The 13,953-nt window shown below is 37.9% G+C and overlaps 1 protein-coding gene across 2 annotated transcripts in view; it reads left to right on the top strand.

Annotated features, from left to right (window-relative positions):
- Positions 1-13,953, top strand: part of mia3 (MIA SH3 domain ER export factor 3) — a 46,370-nt gene that overhangs the window by 14,147 nt on the left and 18,270 nt on the right. For both annotated transcript variants that reach the window (XM_062034683.1, XM_062034684.1), the window contains exons 5-7: positions 1,315-1,629; positions 2,671-2,801; positions 11,716-11,847. In XM_062034683.1, the coding sequence (XP_061890667.1) occupies positions 1,315-1,629; positions 2,671-2,801; positions 11,716-11,847 (578 nt within the window). The remainder of the gene's footprint in view (positions 1-1,314; positions 1,630-2,670; positions 2,802-11,715; positions 11,848-13,953) is intronic.

The following is a 13,953-nucleotide window of genomic DNA, read 5'->3' as shown; positions in this document are numbered from 1 at the left end:
TTAAACATCTGTCCTTGCGGTGTGAACGTAGCCTTAGATCAGGGGTGTCCTAACTTTTTGACTGGGAGGCCGCATTGGACTTAAAACATTTGTAAAGTAACAATATATGTGTGTGAGAAAATGTGTGTATATGAGTACACATTATTGTAATAATATAATGGATATATAATTAATAATTAGAATTAGTTTTTAAGAGTATGTCAACGTTCACTCAGAAATATCAAGCAGCTAAAATGTGTCAAACATGGATAAGTGTGGAGAGAATGTTTAGAATGTTTCCCATCATCCCTTGTAATGGATTTAAATGGGTGTAATTTAGACTTTTTTTTATGTTGAAATTTTGACTTTTTTCTATAATATCCAAAACGTTCAATGAGCAGGTTGTGTTGTGTGAGACCATGTTTGTTGACTTGTGGTGGTTGAATTTTTTTCTGGACCATGACTAGGTAAGGTTGTTTAGATTGGGCCATATAAGTACATTTTGTTCTGTCGTTGTCACAAGTATAATTAATGGTTGAGGTATTTTTGTTGGCCACCAGATGGCGACTAAATGGCAGCTATCAGACCTCAGGCTTTTTGTATATGGTATGAATACACCGCTCCCCGCCATGGTTTATTGAACTCGTGCCGGATTGCGGGCCAAATTGAAGACGCTGACAGGCCGCACTTGGCCCGAGGGCCGTAGTTTTGACACCCCTGCCTTAAATGTATATTTAGTTAGCGCGCTACAGGACTGCTTGTATCGAAGCGCTTGTATCTGAAATTTTAGATGCTAGCTGATATGTTTTTTTGTTGATAACAGACCAATATCAATATTGTATTGAGATGCTCCTACTCAAAATCATCAGAACTCCTCAATCTTTTATTCACTGTTCAAAACCGGTTTCGCTGTGTCACTCCAAGTCGGTGGTGTGTAAGGGTGCACCGGTACAACCATGGTACGGTCTGTACTTCGGTTTCTAGGCAATGGTTTTGGTTTTGTTTTGGCAAGTTTTTGGGTGTAAAGAGAACCAACTTTTTATCTTCTCAAAGTTCTCTCTATGTTGTGCTTGTCAGCCAAAACTGGATTCGGCAGTAAACAAAGTCTCAGTGGTGTAGTGATTACTATAAAACTTTTCTTTCAACTTACCAGTCCCTAAACGCAACACTTTCAAATGGTAAATTGCCTCTTATTTCCTGACTACTTGTATACACCAGTGCTTCTTGCTGACAATCTTTATCTAAAGTTATTGTTCTCGCGAGAAAATACCGTCTTGTATTCTGGGTAATACTGTACTTACCACAATTAGGATTTTTCGTCGTTGTGTTTTTCAGTCATCGCAGCTCAACCTGAAGATTGGCCTGCCATGGCTGAAGTGGACACACCTAACATCTCAGAGGTAGAGAGTGACCACAGCCTCACAGAGCTTCCGGAACAGGCGACAGAAATCCAAAAAGAAGAACAGACCATTGCGGATGAAGCGCATGTGTCAGCGGATATTACCATGGGGGAGGATGGCGGACATTTCAACAAAAACAAAGAAAACCTGCCAAGTTTCAGCGTGTCGGACGAGATGCAGAACTTTCCTCAAGCCACACTGGAAAATCCCTTAGACGTTGGCCTCGGTGAAGTGGAGAGCTCACCCTCAGGTTGGTAGTCAAAAAACAATATTTTTGTTCAAACGAGTATTGGTTGTAAAACTAGAATTGTTATGTCATAGACCAGTGGTTCTCAACCTTTTTTCTGTGATATACCCTCTGTGAACATTTTTTTAATTCAAGTACCCCCTAATCAGAGCAAAGCATTTTTGGTTGAAAAAAAGAGATAAAAAAGTAAAATACAGCACTATGTCATCAGTTTCTGATTTATAAAATTGTATAACAGTGCAAAATATTGCTCATTTGTTGTGGTCTTTCTTTAACTATTTGGAAAAAAAGATATAAAAATAACTAAAAACTTGTTGAAAAATAAACAAGTGATTCAATTATAAATAAAGATTTCTACACATAGAAGTAATCATCAACTTAAAGTGCCCTCTTTGGGGATTGTAATAGAGATACATCTGTATTCATGAACTTAATTCTAAACATTTCTTCACAAAAAAATAAATCTTTAACAGCAATATTTATGGAACATGTCCACAAAAAATCTAGCTGTCAACACTGAATATTGCATTGTTGCATTTCTTTTCACAGTTCTTTTTGACAGACATTTAAAAAAAATCTCACATACCCTTTGGCATACCTTCAACTACCCCCAGGGGTACGCATACCCCCATTTGAGAAACACTGTCATAGACGACCACAATGTATCCTACCCAATCTCTGGATTTTGTCATTCATTCCAAAACACAATATAAAATCAGTGTTAGATTTAGATGCTCTGTGGAAGTATCCTTCAACTTGTTTTTACAAAATGCTAAACATTTTGACAGAGGTTGCTTTTTGGCCAATTTACATTTAAAATTCTGACATATGTTCTGCAAATATGAAATCACTGAGGCAGATGATATACTCCAATGTATCTAACCGTGAGACTACAAGAACTTTAAAAAGTCTACTCTTTACTTTAAACCAGATATAAGTGTTTCCTTTCTGGTTTCCGTTTATTCATTAGTGGTTATTTGTTATACAGGGGAGTGGACTTTCTGATGTACAAATGGATATATATTCTTCAATTTGTTTACGTAGGATCTTCGGACTCCGTGGATCCATCACCCAAATTACATGAGGAAGAAGGGGGAATATTCTGGTATGGATTTGCCTTAATGCATTCCGTTGCTGCATCGGTCAAGGCTAAAGTTCCCGAGTGGACACTTATTGTAAGTAAAGGAGCTGAAGTCTCAACATTTCTTTCATCAATGTGTTGCATTTCACTTTTTAAAAATAACACTAGAGACTCACTGAAATGCTAATCTCGTAATCTTCTGGTTAGCTACTGCATCATTTGAATTAATTTATAATTTATAAGAACACAATAATACATTACATTATGTTTGTCTTTTTTAGGTTAGAACAGAGTTCCAAATCATGCACGTCCACTTCAATATGTATACTGTACTTATTTCCTGTGGGCACCAATCAGTGTTGCCAGATGAAAAATTACAAATTATCTGCTCCCGCCATCAGTGTGTGAATGTGTGTGTGAATGGGTGAATGTGGAAATACTGTCAAAGCGCTTTGAGTACCTTGAAGGTAGAAAAGCGCTATACAAGTATAACCCATTTATCATTATTTATTTACCAGAAGCTTAAAATTATACTATTTTGAGGGAAATTGCTGTATTTACCCGATTTGACGGCAGCCATGACTGGTATAGTTTATAATGCGGTTTTACCTTTTAAAGTGGACCTAATATGCAAAACCGACTTTTCTTACCTTTTAGTACCTGTTTTTGTCTATTTAGGATCTGCATAAGTCTCAAAAATGTAAAATCAAACCATGGAGGCATGGCAAAGATGTTTATAAAACAATGTTGCCTTCTTTTATACTTCTTCCAAATGAGCTGTTTGGAATTTGCCCCATTTGTGACCTTACTCCCAAGTATGACGTTAGCGCATTATCCTTATATGGTAGAGATTTGCCCAAAGAGCTTTGTGTGAGTCTGTCATTGTTGCCAATAAGCGCCTTCTTTTTCACTATCCTCTTGTTGTGGGGCAGACTGGCTCGTACATGCATCCTCCGCTGTTGCCATTTCTAATACAAAGTGGCATAGAGTTCAAACTTAATTTTTCAGTAGACTCCATATTTAAGTGCTAAAAACTACAACAAAGATGACGGGGAGAAGACAAAGTCGAAATGGAGGCACGTAAACGGCGCATCCTGACAAGATGGTTAGAAAGCAGCTTGAATACGGTGTGTAAAACATAATCTATGCAACATTTTCACCAAAGAACCACAATTACATATTATGTAGACCACAAGGAAGTGTTTTAAATGTAGAAAAAAAATCATATGACCCTGTTAAATAAACTGACAGCCTTGTTTGAAAATAAACACTGCCACTGACAGAACAGCGCCCTCACGTGGCTGTAAAGAGGCACGTGAGACAATGCACAACATCACGTGTTTTTAATTATTTTTTGCTAAACTGCATGTATTGAAGGGGTCTGATTATCGTACAATATGGGATTTTTTATTTTTGGTTGGTTGGTTGAAATTTATTTCAAACATGTATACGGTATCAATATGATACATCACATATTTCACATACTTTCATTTTTATTTACAACATGTCCAAAAAGGATTAGGAAGAAGCAACGCTTATCTAAACCTCCCCTTTTTTCACTTCATAGCAATTACTGACACACATGTTCACTTCCTGTTCTCAATTTACATCAATTAATTGTAAATACAACAATTATCTTGATGATAAGTTAGTCTGTTGTGATTCACTTAATAAGATGGATAATATTTTTTTCAATAAATTCATGATGTGAATCATAATTCGTCTTCTTTGTACTTTGTAAACACTTATAGTTTGTCTTAAACTGGATAATATTAGTGCATTGTTTTATTTTGCTTAGTTCATTCCATAATTTAATCCCACATACTGATATAATAAAGGTTTTAAGTGTTGTACGTGCAAACAATTGCTATAAATTCGATTTTGCTCTAAGGTCATATTTCTCCTATGTTGAGAATACTTGTGCATTCTTGGATAGCTGGGTATTATTTGCTTTGTGCATAATTTTAGCTTTTTGCAAATCTACCAAATCATTTGAATTTCAATATCTTTCTTTCTTTCTTTCTTTCTTTAGTTTATTTTGAACATGAACATGCTTACAGCATAGTACATCACACAATTTCATATCATTTCACTTTACATCATGTCCGAAAAGGAGTAGGAAGAAGCAAAGCTTATATAATCCTACCCCTTTCCCACTTCAGAGTGTTTACAAATATATACGTTCATTTACTGACTTATTTTTGTAGCACAATGACATCCGTGAATGATTAATACAGCAGTTTTTGTAATAGATAATTAAGTCAGTCATGATAAACGTACTGAGATGAAGAATTTCTTATTTTCAATAAGGTTGAAAGTGTTTCACATAATTCTTCTTCTTTGTACTTTGTAAGCACTATTCATTTGAACAGCCTCTTAAACTGGATCATATCAGTACATTGTTTAACTTCTTTACTTAATCCATTCCATAATTTAATTCCACATACAGACATGCTAAAGCAGTGGTTCTTAACCTTGTTGGAGGTACCGAACCCCACCAGTTTCAAATGTGCATTCACCAAACCCTTTAGTGAAAAATAAAATGTTTTTTTTTTTTCAAATTCAAGACAAAGCTATATGTTTTTTGTAACACTTTAGTATGGGGAACATATTCTAAGTAACAAAGACTTAATTTAGAGTTATTTGGACACTAGGGGAACATATTCTAAGTAATAATGACTTAATTTAGAGTTATTTGGTTAGGGTCAGGGTTAGAGGGTTAGGGTTATAATAAGGCCATGCCGAATAAGGCATTAATAAGTACATAATAATGACTAGTTAAGAGCCAATATGTTACTAATTTGCATGTTAATACGCAACTAATTAATGGTGAATATGTTCCCCATACTAAAGTGTTACCATGTTTTTTTACTGGTGCACAAAATTAACCGTGCATGAACATCATCTTGTTCAAACAACAAAACCAACACAGTGCATAAACTCACAACAAACTACACACCTGCAAATCAGTGTGACTTCTGCTGTTGCCGTATCCGTAATACGCCGATAGGGAGAAGTTTGTATTTACACGATGAGTCGGGTGTGTTTTGACCTCCGCCGAACCCCTGAGGCCGACTGACCGAACCCCTAGGGTTCGATCAAACCCAGGTTAAGAACCACTGTGCGAAAGGTTGTAAGTGTGGTACGTGCATACAAATGTTTTAAATTAGATTTTCCTCTAAGGTTATATTTCTCCTCTTTAGTAGAGAATAACTGTTGTACATTATTTGGTAGCAGGTTATAGTTTGCTTTGTACATAATTTTAGCTGTTTGCAATTTTACCAAATCATCGAACTTCAATATTTTTGACTCAATAAATAAAGGGTTTGTATGTTCTCTATATCCAACATTATGTATCAGTCTAATTGATCTTTTTGAATGAAGCGCACATTTGTAGTTATTTCCCCATATTTCTGCACAATAACTCGGATATATCTTTGATCCATGGTGTCGTCGAACAAGTCCAATAATTATCATACGTTTGGCAACGCTGTATCGAATCTCGCTGAAAGTTACGAGTTGTCCTGAACGTCTCACGACCCGCCTCCCCCCTGTGCTGTTGACTGGAGACGAAAGGCTGAAGTACACCGGAGCGGTGCTTAGCTGGCACCTATTAGCATAAACGCTGGCAGGGATAATCATCTCGACACTCATCCGTGCAAGTTCCGCGGCAACATTTAGCTATATTTGTACCAATGTCGCCTCTTGTACGCTCGTCAGTTAGATATCGGAGGGCTAGCTAGCCTGTCGGTGTTTATATAAATATATAAAGGTGTGCTTCATTTATAGCTCGCTCATTGGCCTTGACCGCTGGTTTGTTTTGTAGAGTCTATTTGTTTTAGCCAACGCGCTAACAGGTTAGCATATTTAGTTGGGTTATTATTGTTGTAAGCTTAGAGCCACATGCTAACACGGCCTGTCATGGAACTCAATCATTTCTACATGATTCTCCTAAAGCATCTCCAACATGTGAGTATTGGTAGTAGGATGTTGTGATGACGTGTTACTATTGGAAGCATATGGCTAATGCTTCCACTAATATTTCATTCATTGACATGGCACACAGAGAACCTTAACTTTTATGTATCTACTGACAATGCCCCACTTTCATCTTGTATTTTTAGGACAAATGTTAAAAAGCAATGGTTTGATGCCAATAAACTATCAATCAACCTAAATGAAACAAAATATATAATTTTTGGAAATAGGAAAAATAACATACAGTGTCATATAAGAATTGATGATATGGAGATAGAAAGGGTGTATTCAACAAATTTTTTGGGAATCTATATAGATGATAAAGGGACGGCGTGGCAAAGTTGGTAGAGTGGCCGAGCCAGCAATCGGAGGGTTGCTGGTTACTGGGGTTCAATCCCCACCTTCTACCATCCTAGTCACGTCCGTTGTGTCCTTGGGCAAGACACTTCACCCTTGCTCCTGATGGCTGCTGGTTAGCGCCTTGCATGGCAGCTCCCGCCATCAGTGTGTGAATGTGTGTGTGAATGGGTGAATGTGGAAATACTGTTAAAGCGCTTTGAGTACCTTGAAGGTAGAAAAGCGCTATACAAGTATAACCCATTTATCATTTATTTATAAATTAAATTGGAAACTGTACATAAATATACTTCAGACAAAGATGGCAAAAATTATTGGTATGTTACATAAAATCAAAAACTCTATAAATCAAAAGGCTCTTAACATGTTGTATAATTATTTTGTACTCCCATATCTTAATTATTGTGTTGAAATCTAGGGTAACAATTACAAATCAAACATCAACTCTATAGTCTTACTTCAAAAGAAAGCGATTAGAATTGTAAATTATGCGGATTATCATGACCATACCAATGCTCTGTTTATTAAATTAAAAACCTTAAAACCGCACGATTTTGTTGATCTCAACACTGCTATTGTGACGTACAAAGCTCATAACCACATGCTGCCTGGGTGTCTACAGGACAGGTTCAAACCTAGGGCGAGTCCCTATGACCTCAGAGGTTCAGCTGTCTTTCAGAAAGCAAACATAAGAAAGAGCTTAAAAAGTAGATGTGTTTCTGTCAGGGGGGTTCAACTGTGGAACAGCTTGGATGATTCTTTAAAATGTTCCAGTTCCATTCACACATTTAAAAAACACTTTAAGACCAATGTCTTGGAAAAATATATCACTCTTGAATCAACACTGTAGTTTATACTATGATCAATGTTAATTACAAACTAAATGTGAGATATAAATAATAATGGAAGTATAATTGTTTGTATATAGTATATAATAGGTGCAAAGGTTTAACACGTGTACAAAGATATTTCACATGCCTTTACTGTGTATATAATTGAATTGTGTTTATGTTGTGCATAATGTGTATTTATAATATGTTGTACAAAGGACATTTCATAATTTTCAGAAGTTCATCTTGTGCTTGACATTGTTTATAGGGTTAGGCGCAATAAGTGTTCAACTTTAGCCTAAACCCTTTTGGTCTGCAACATTTTCTTTTTCAATCTATGAATGTACAACTGTTTGTTTATTTTGTTGACCATTGACCGAAGAATAATAATAAACTAAAACTAAACTAAAAATATATCTCGACATATTTTTACTTAAACTCGAGATTCGATATATATCGATATATTTTTCAATGAAAGTATACCTAAAAAGATATTAATTTATAAATTGAAGTGAATGACAACTGTACTGTAAACACTTTTATTAACCCAGTTAGTCGAGATGGGTATTAACAGCACAGAAAAGAAACGGTTTAAGTAGCACAGAATTACATAACATAAATAAAATGATCTATCTATGATCTTTTTCACTTCCTGCGAAATATGCCCGGCTTGGCTACTGGAGAACAGTTTTGATTTGGGCTTACATGGTAAACAACTCATATTAATGTTTTATCCAGACGCATACATTTGTCCAAATGTGGCCCAGTAGACACATTGTGGGTTTACCGGACGTCGTCTACATCACTAAAAGAAAAATCTAAGGAAGAGAATCCCTTTGCCATCTTCCATTAGGATCTTTCTGTGTGGAGTTTGCATGTTCTCCCCGCCAAAAACATGCACCTGGGGATAGGTTGATTGGCAACACTAAATTGGCCCTAGTGTATGAATGTGAGTGTGAATGTTGTCGGTCTATCTGTGTTGACCCTGCGATGAGGTGGCGACTTGTCCAGGGTGTACCCCGCCTTCCGCCCGAATGCAGCTGAGATAGGCTCCAGCACCCCCCGCTAACCCCAAAAGGGACAAGCGGTAGGAAATGGATGGATAATTCGCCCGCTTGAATATTCCCTCTTCTCTTCTACACCTCTCTCGTCGTCATTTGGGATGTCTGTTGTGATTTCATTTCCCTTCCTGGTTCCATGACCCGCCCTATCTTGCTTCTGATTGGCCTGTCCCTAATGTTTTGCATTAATCTCAACCAATCGTGACTCATCATAGTAAACAACGAACCAATCATGGATGTTCTTATAAGTGTAAGCACGTCTTGGAAGGGGAGGGGTTTAGTAGCCCATGAGAGGGAGTGAGGAGCAGGGGAGAACAAGGAACACAACAAATGGGCGATGTTTGGTCATTTTAACGTGAAATAAATTATATTGATATTACAATGTTTTCTTAATTCATATCTTGTTTAAAAATATATCTTACAAACTCGATATATAGCCCAGCCCTACTTGAAAGTAATAGCTAACTTGAAAGATAGTGCAACTACCGGTACAGTAGTTATTACAAAATACGTTTTTGATTTGAGATGTTGCATTATTTGTTGCTGTCCTGATGGCCTCATATCAAAGCAAAAGATTGTAAAATCAGTGCATTATTATGCCGCTTTGTATACTTCATAAACTATTCGATGATTTGTACCGGAAACCTAATGTCATCAATGTCGACACAAATAGTTTTGCAACTGTCGTGGTGTTTTGCAAATAAAACACACACGATGACAGTCACGCAATAGTTTTGCAACTGTCGTGGTGTTTTGCAAATAAAACACACACGATGACAGTCACGCATTCACTTTAAAGGGGTCATATTATGAATTTTTTTTCTACGTTTAAAACAACTTCTGGCGGTCTGCATAACAAGTTATGCTGGTTCTTTGGTCAAAATGTTGCATAGATTATGTTTCACAGACTGTTTTCAAGCCGCTTTCCTGTTTCTTCAGGATGCATAATTTTGTGGGTGGTTTTAGTTACGTCCCTCAGCATCTTCTCTCTGCCATTTTTGTTGTAGTTTTTAGTGCTGTCATATAGGGCTGGGCGATATGGCCTTTTATTAATATCTCAATATTTTTAGGCCATGTCACGATACACGATATGAATCTCTATATTTTGCATTAGCCTTGAATTAACACTTGATGCATATAATCACACCAGTATGATGATTTTATGTGTCTACATTAAAACAGTCTTGTTCATACTGCATTAATATATGCTCATTTTAAACTTTCATGCAGAGATCTGAGAACTGAGGTGACGTGGCTTGTGCAGCCCTTTGAGACACTCGTGAGTTAGGGCTATATAAATAAACTTTGATTGATTGATTGAGAGGGAAATCACAACCAAGTCAATTTACCAAAACTGTATTTATTAAACAGTTATTAAGCAGTGGCACAAACATTCATGTAATTTCAAAACAGAAAGTGCAAGATTGTCAGAGACATTTTAAAACAAGCTATTAGTGCACTTTTGTGCATGATGTCCCTAAGACAAAACACCAAATTAAAGTGCACTTTTTGTTCAGAACGCCACTACGATATTTTAAAACAAATAAAGTGCACTTTAGTGCATGATGTCACACAAAATATTTCAAAAACTGTAAAATAAAAATTAGCTGCATAATAAGAAATCAAATTGTGTATGTCCTTCGTTATGTGGTAGGTTACTGCGTACGTTATCTCCTTCGGTTTTTGACTATTTTTTGTTGCTCTGGAAATGGAAGACGCCAGGCTCAAATGGGTCAATGCTGGTTGCTTCGGCATTTTGTTGGGTGTGTCACCGGCCGGAGATGTTGACATGCGTAGTTTCAAGCACTCCTTATTCTCTAGCGGGTGACTTTTCAAATGATGCTACAAATTAGTAGTGCTGCTACTTTTTGTAGCAACTCTTCGTCCGCATACTTTACATATTACGGTTGTCTGTTGAACATCTTCTTGCTTGAAGCCAAACCACCGCCAGACGATGGACCCTGTGCTGTTTTTCTTGGGACTTAATTCTTCTTCCTCCATTTGTTACCTGATTCGCACCTTCTCTCTCTCATATTATCACCTGCCACAGCTAACGTTACCCATCCGCTACCTCTCTGCTCCGCGAGGGTGTATGACGTTGCATGCGCGACAGTGTGCGACGTATGTAAGAAGGTGCGCTTGTTTTAACACTGTGAGAAGGAGAGACAAGAAAGAGTGAGAAAAGCCTGTAGTGTAATGCCCGCAGCTAAAAGCAACGGCGTGAGAACGTATACTCGAATACTCACGAAAGTCATTATCTACATCACACAGAGACAAACCCGCAATATAGCGAATATATTTGATATATCGCCCAGCCCTACTTCCATACTGACAGACATAAGTTTCAACTATACGCTACTTTGTATTAGAAATTGCTACAGCGTAGGATGCATGTGCATTTACAAGCCAGTCTGCACCACAAGAAGAGGATAGCTTTTTGACGAGAGCGTCGGACTACAATGACGTCATTCGTGCGAAAAAGGTCACAGGTTTTGCAAATTCCAAACAGATCATTTAGGGGAATGTATGAAGGAAGGCAAGATTATTTTATAAATATGTCCGCCATGCCTCCATGATTTGATATCAAATTTTGGGGACTTATGCAGATCCCAAATACACAACAGGTACCAATAGGTAAGAAATGTTGGTTTTGCATAATAAGGCCCCTTCAAAGCTTCAACGTGAGTTTCCCTGGCACGTATTTAGCAATAATCCCCAGGCCTTTCCCCCCCTTTTTTCCTAATGAACTCCCTTAATGACACTGTTGTGTTTTCGTCCTCAGATGATTTCACTGTTGCCAGATGAGTGGAAGCCTGGGGAAACCTTCTATGGCTGCCCTTGGCAGGCTGTCATCATCACTGCGGCGGTGGGAGTCATGACGTTCACCATCTACTTCTGGAAAACCGTGCTGGCGGTAAGTTATATATATGTGATATTTCAGTACAGTTTACACACGGGATAAAATGTTGTTTAATCACACCTGAAAATAGTTGTGGTAAAATGGCTTGGCTACTAACCAGCAGAGGTGCTGCCGATTCCGTCTCAATTGTTTGTTTGTTATCCAAGGATGTCGGCATTTGCTTTTTGTAACTCCCTCTAATATGCTTTAATTTCTAATTAGATTTTTTTCCAACACTAAATCTGATATGCATATTTAACCACTCAAAATGTGTATTGGCTTATTTTAGTCAACTTTATTTCATTTTTGTACAAGGCTCCTAAGCCTAAGATGACTCGTTTGATTAACTTGAGTAAGTTCTTAGCATTGATTTAGCAAACACATGAAATATAGCCACATGACATTTATGTTAAAACATGTAGACACTACAGTACATTACAGGGATTTTACATTAAATGTAGGTATTTCAACATTTATACGTATTTTTCGGTCTAAGCCTGGGCCCCTAGAGAGGGCGTCCAGACTAAGGCCAAAGGAAAAAACAACTCATAGCCATAGTTCACATCCCTCTTACATGTGTGTAAAAGGGAAACATCAAAGGACATTAAAGACATTAAAAAAGCAGAGCTGATGCAATCAGCCACTTCTACATACAGCTATGAATAAAAAGTAAAAGACAAATATACACTGTGGTGGCCTCTGCGGTGTTCCACGCCATCGTCTGCTGGGGTGGAGGGAGCATGGCCAGAGACAGGAGCAGACCCAACAAAGCAACCAAGAGAGCCGACTCCACTCTCGGCCAGTGTCCAGTCCGCATGGATGAGCGAGGATACGTCCAAGAAGACCGAGGTGTCCGATATCTGCTCTTTCAGCCAAGACACTGTGAAGCCTGTCCGTCCCGGCGCTCAGTGCTAGCTCCGCAGCCCTGTCTCTTCATCTGCATCTCCTCCAGTCTCTCCAAACGGACTCTGGTGTGGCACAGACCCAGCAGCTGGTCTCCTTGGCCAAAAGGCTCCCGGGAGGCAGATCCAGAAGTTCACAAAAAAGCACAGCAGAAGTCACGAAAGTGCCACCCCTTGTCACACAGTCCCAAACCAAAAGGAAAAAATATATATATATATATATGTGTGTGTGTGTGTGTGTGTGTGTGTGTGTGTGTGTGTGTGTGTGTGTGTGTGTGTGTGTGTGTGTGTGTGTGTGTGTGTGTGTGTGTGTGTGTGTGTGTGTGTGTGTGTGTGTGTGTGTGTGTGTGTGTGTGTGTGTGTGTGTGTGTGTGTGTGTGTGTGTGTGTAATAACAACACATGAAAACAAGAGGGAAACACAAAAGGATGACACAAGAGCACATAGCTCCTGCCAACAGCAGCCACTACAGCGGCGCCATCTTGGAAAAAAGAACGTAAAAGCGTAACACTAAGCCGAGAGACAGCTTGTATACCGAAAAACTCGAAAGCTGGGTTACACAATAATTTTTAACACAGCAAATCAAGGAAATGTAGTCATCGCTACAGATAGGTAATGTTCACATTTGAACCGATTCAGTACTAATTCCCGGTACTTGGGAATCGATACCGGTACTCAACGGTACCAATGTTTGGTACTTTTGTGTGTGTTATTAAATGTTAATTGTTTGATGATAGCATTTAATTTTTTAAAGTAACATTTAAAAAAGAGCTGATTATGATAACTGTGCTGTCCAGTTATCTTGTTTTCCTGTACCATTTGCAATGGAGTTGCACTTCCAAGAAACTGTATAGGCTGTCTATGGTATGTTTAACTAGGAAGTATCTTTTTCTAGCAAGCTGAATGTTATGTGAAGCCCTACAAAGTGTTTATAATGTAAGTTTTGTGCGTATTACACACCAGCGGTTTGATGGTTACATTCATCTTAGTTTTCATTACCAAATTTGGAAGTGTTGAAATCGCCAAATAAAATCGCTAATGCTAATAGTAGCCTGTCTATGGCTAATCCAATTAGCATCAAACTATCTCATTTTGAAAGAGTTCAGCCTTAATTTACATTTGAGCATTTTCTACCAAGCATACTTGCTTTGTTGATATTGAAACTGGCAACATTACTTTGAGGGAATTTGGCTGAGTCCGCCCTGAGTGCTGCTTGAGTG

This window comes from Entelurus aequoreus, linkage group LG23, assembly GCF_033978785.1.
Source record: "Entelurus aequoreus isolate RoL-2023_Sb linkage group LG23, RoL_Eaeq_v1.1, whole genome shotgun sequence".
Classification (NCBI taxonomy): Eukaryota; Metazoa; Chordata; class Actinopteri; order Syngnathiformes; family Syngnathidae; genus Entelurus; species Entelurus aequoreus.
This window is presented reverse-complemented; position numbering and strand designations above follow the sequence as displayed.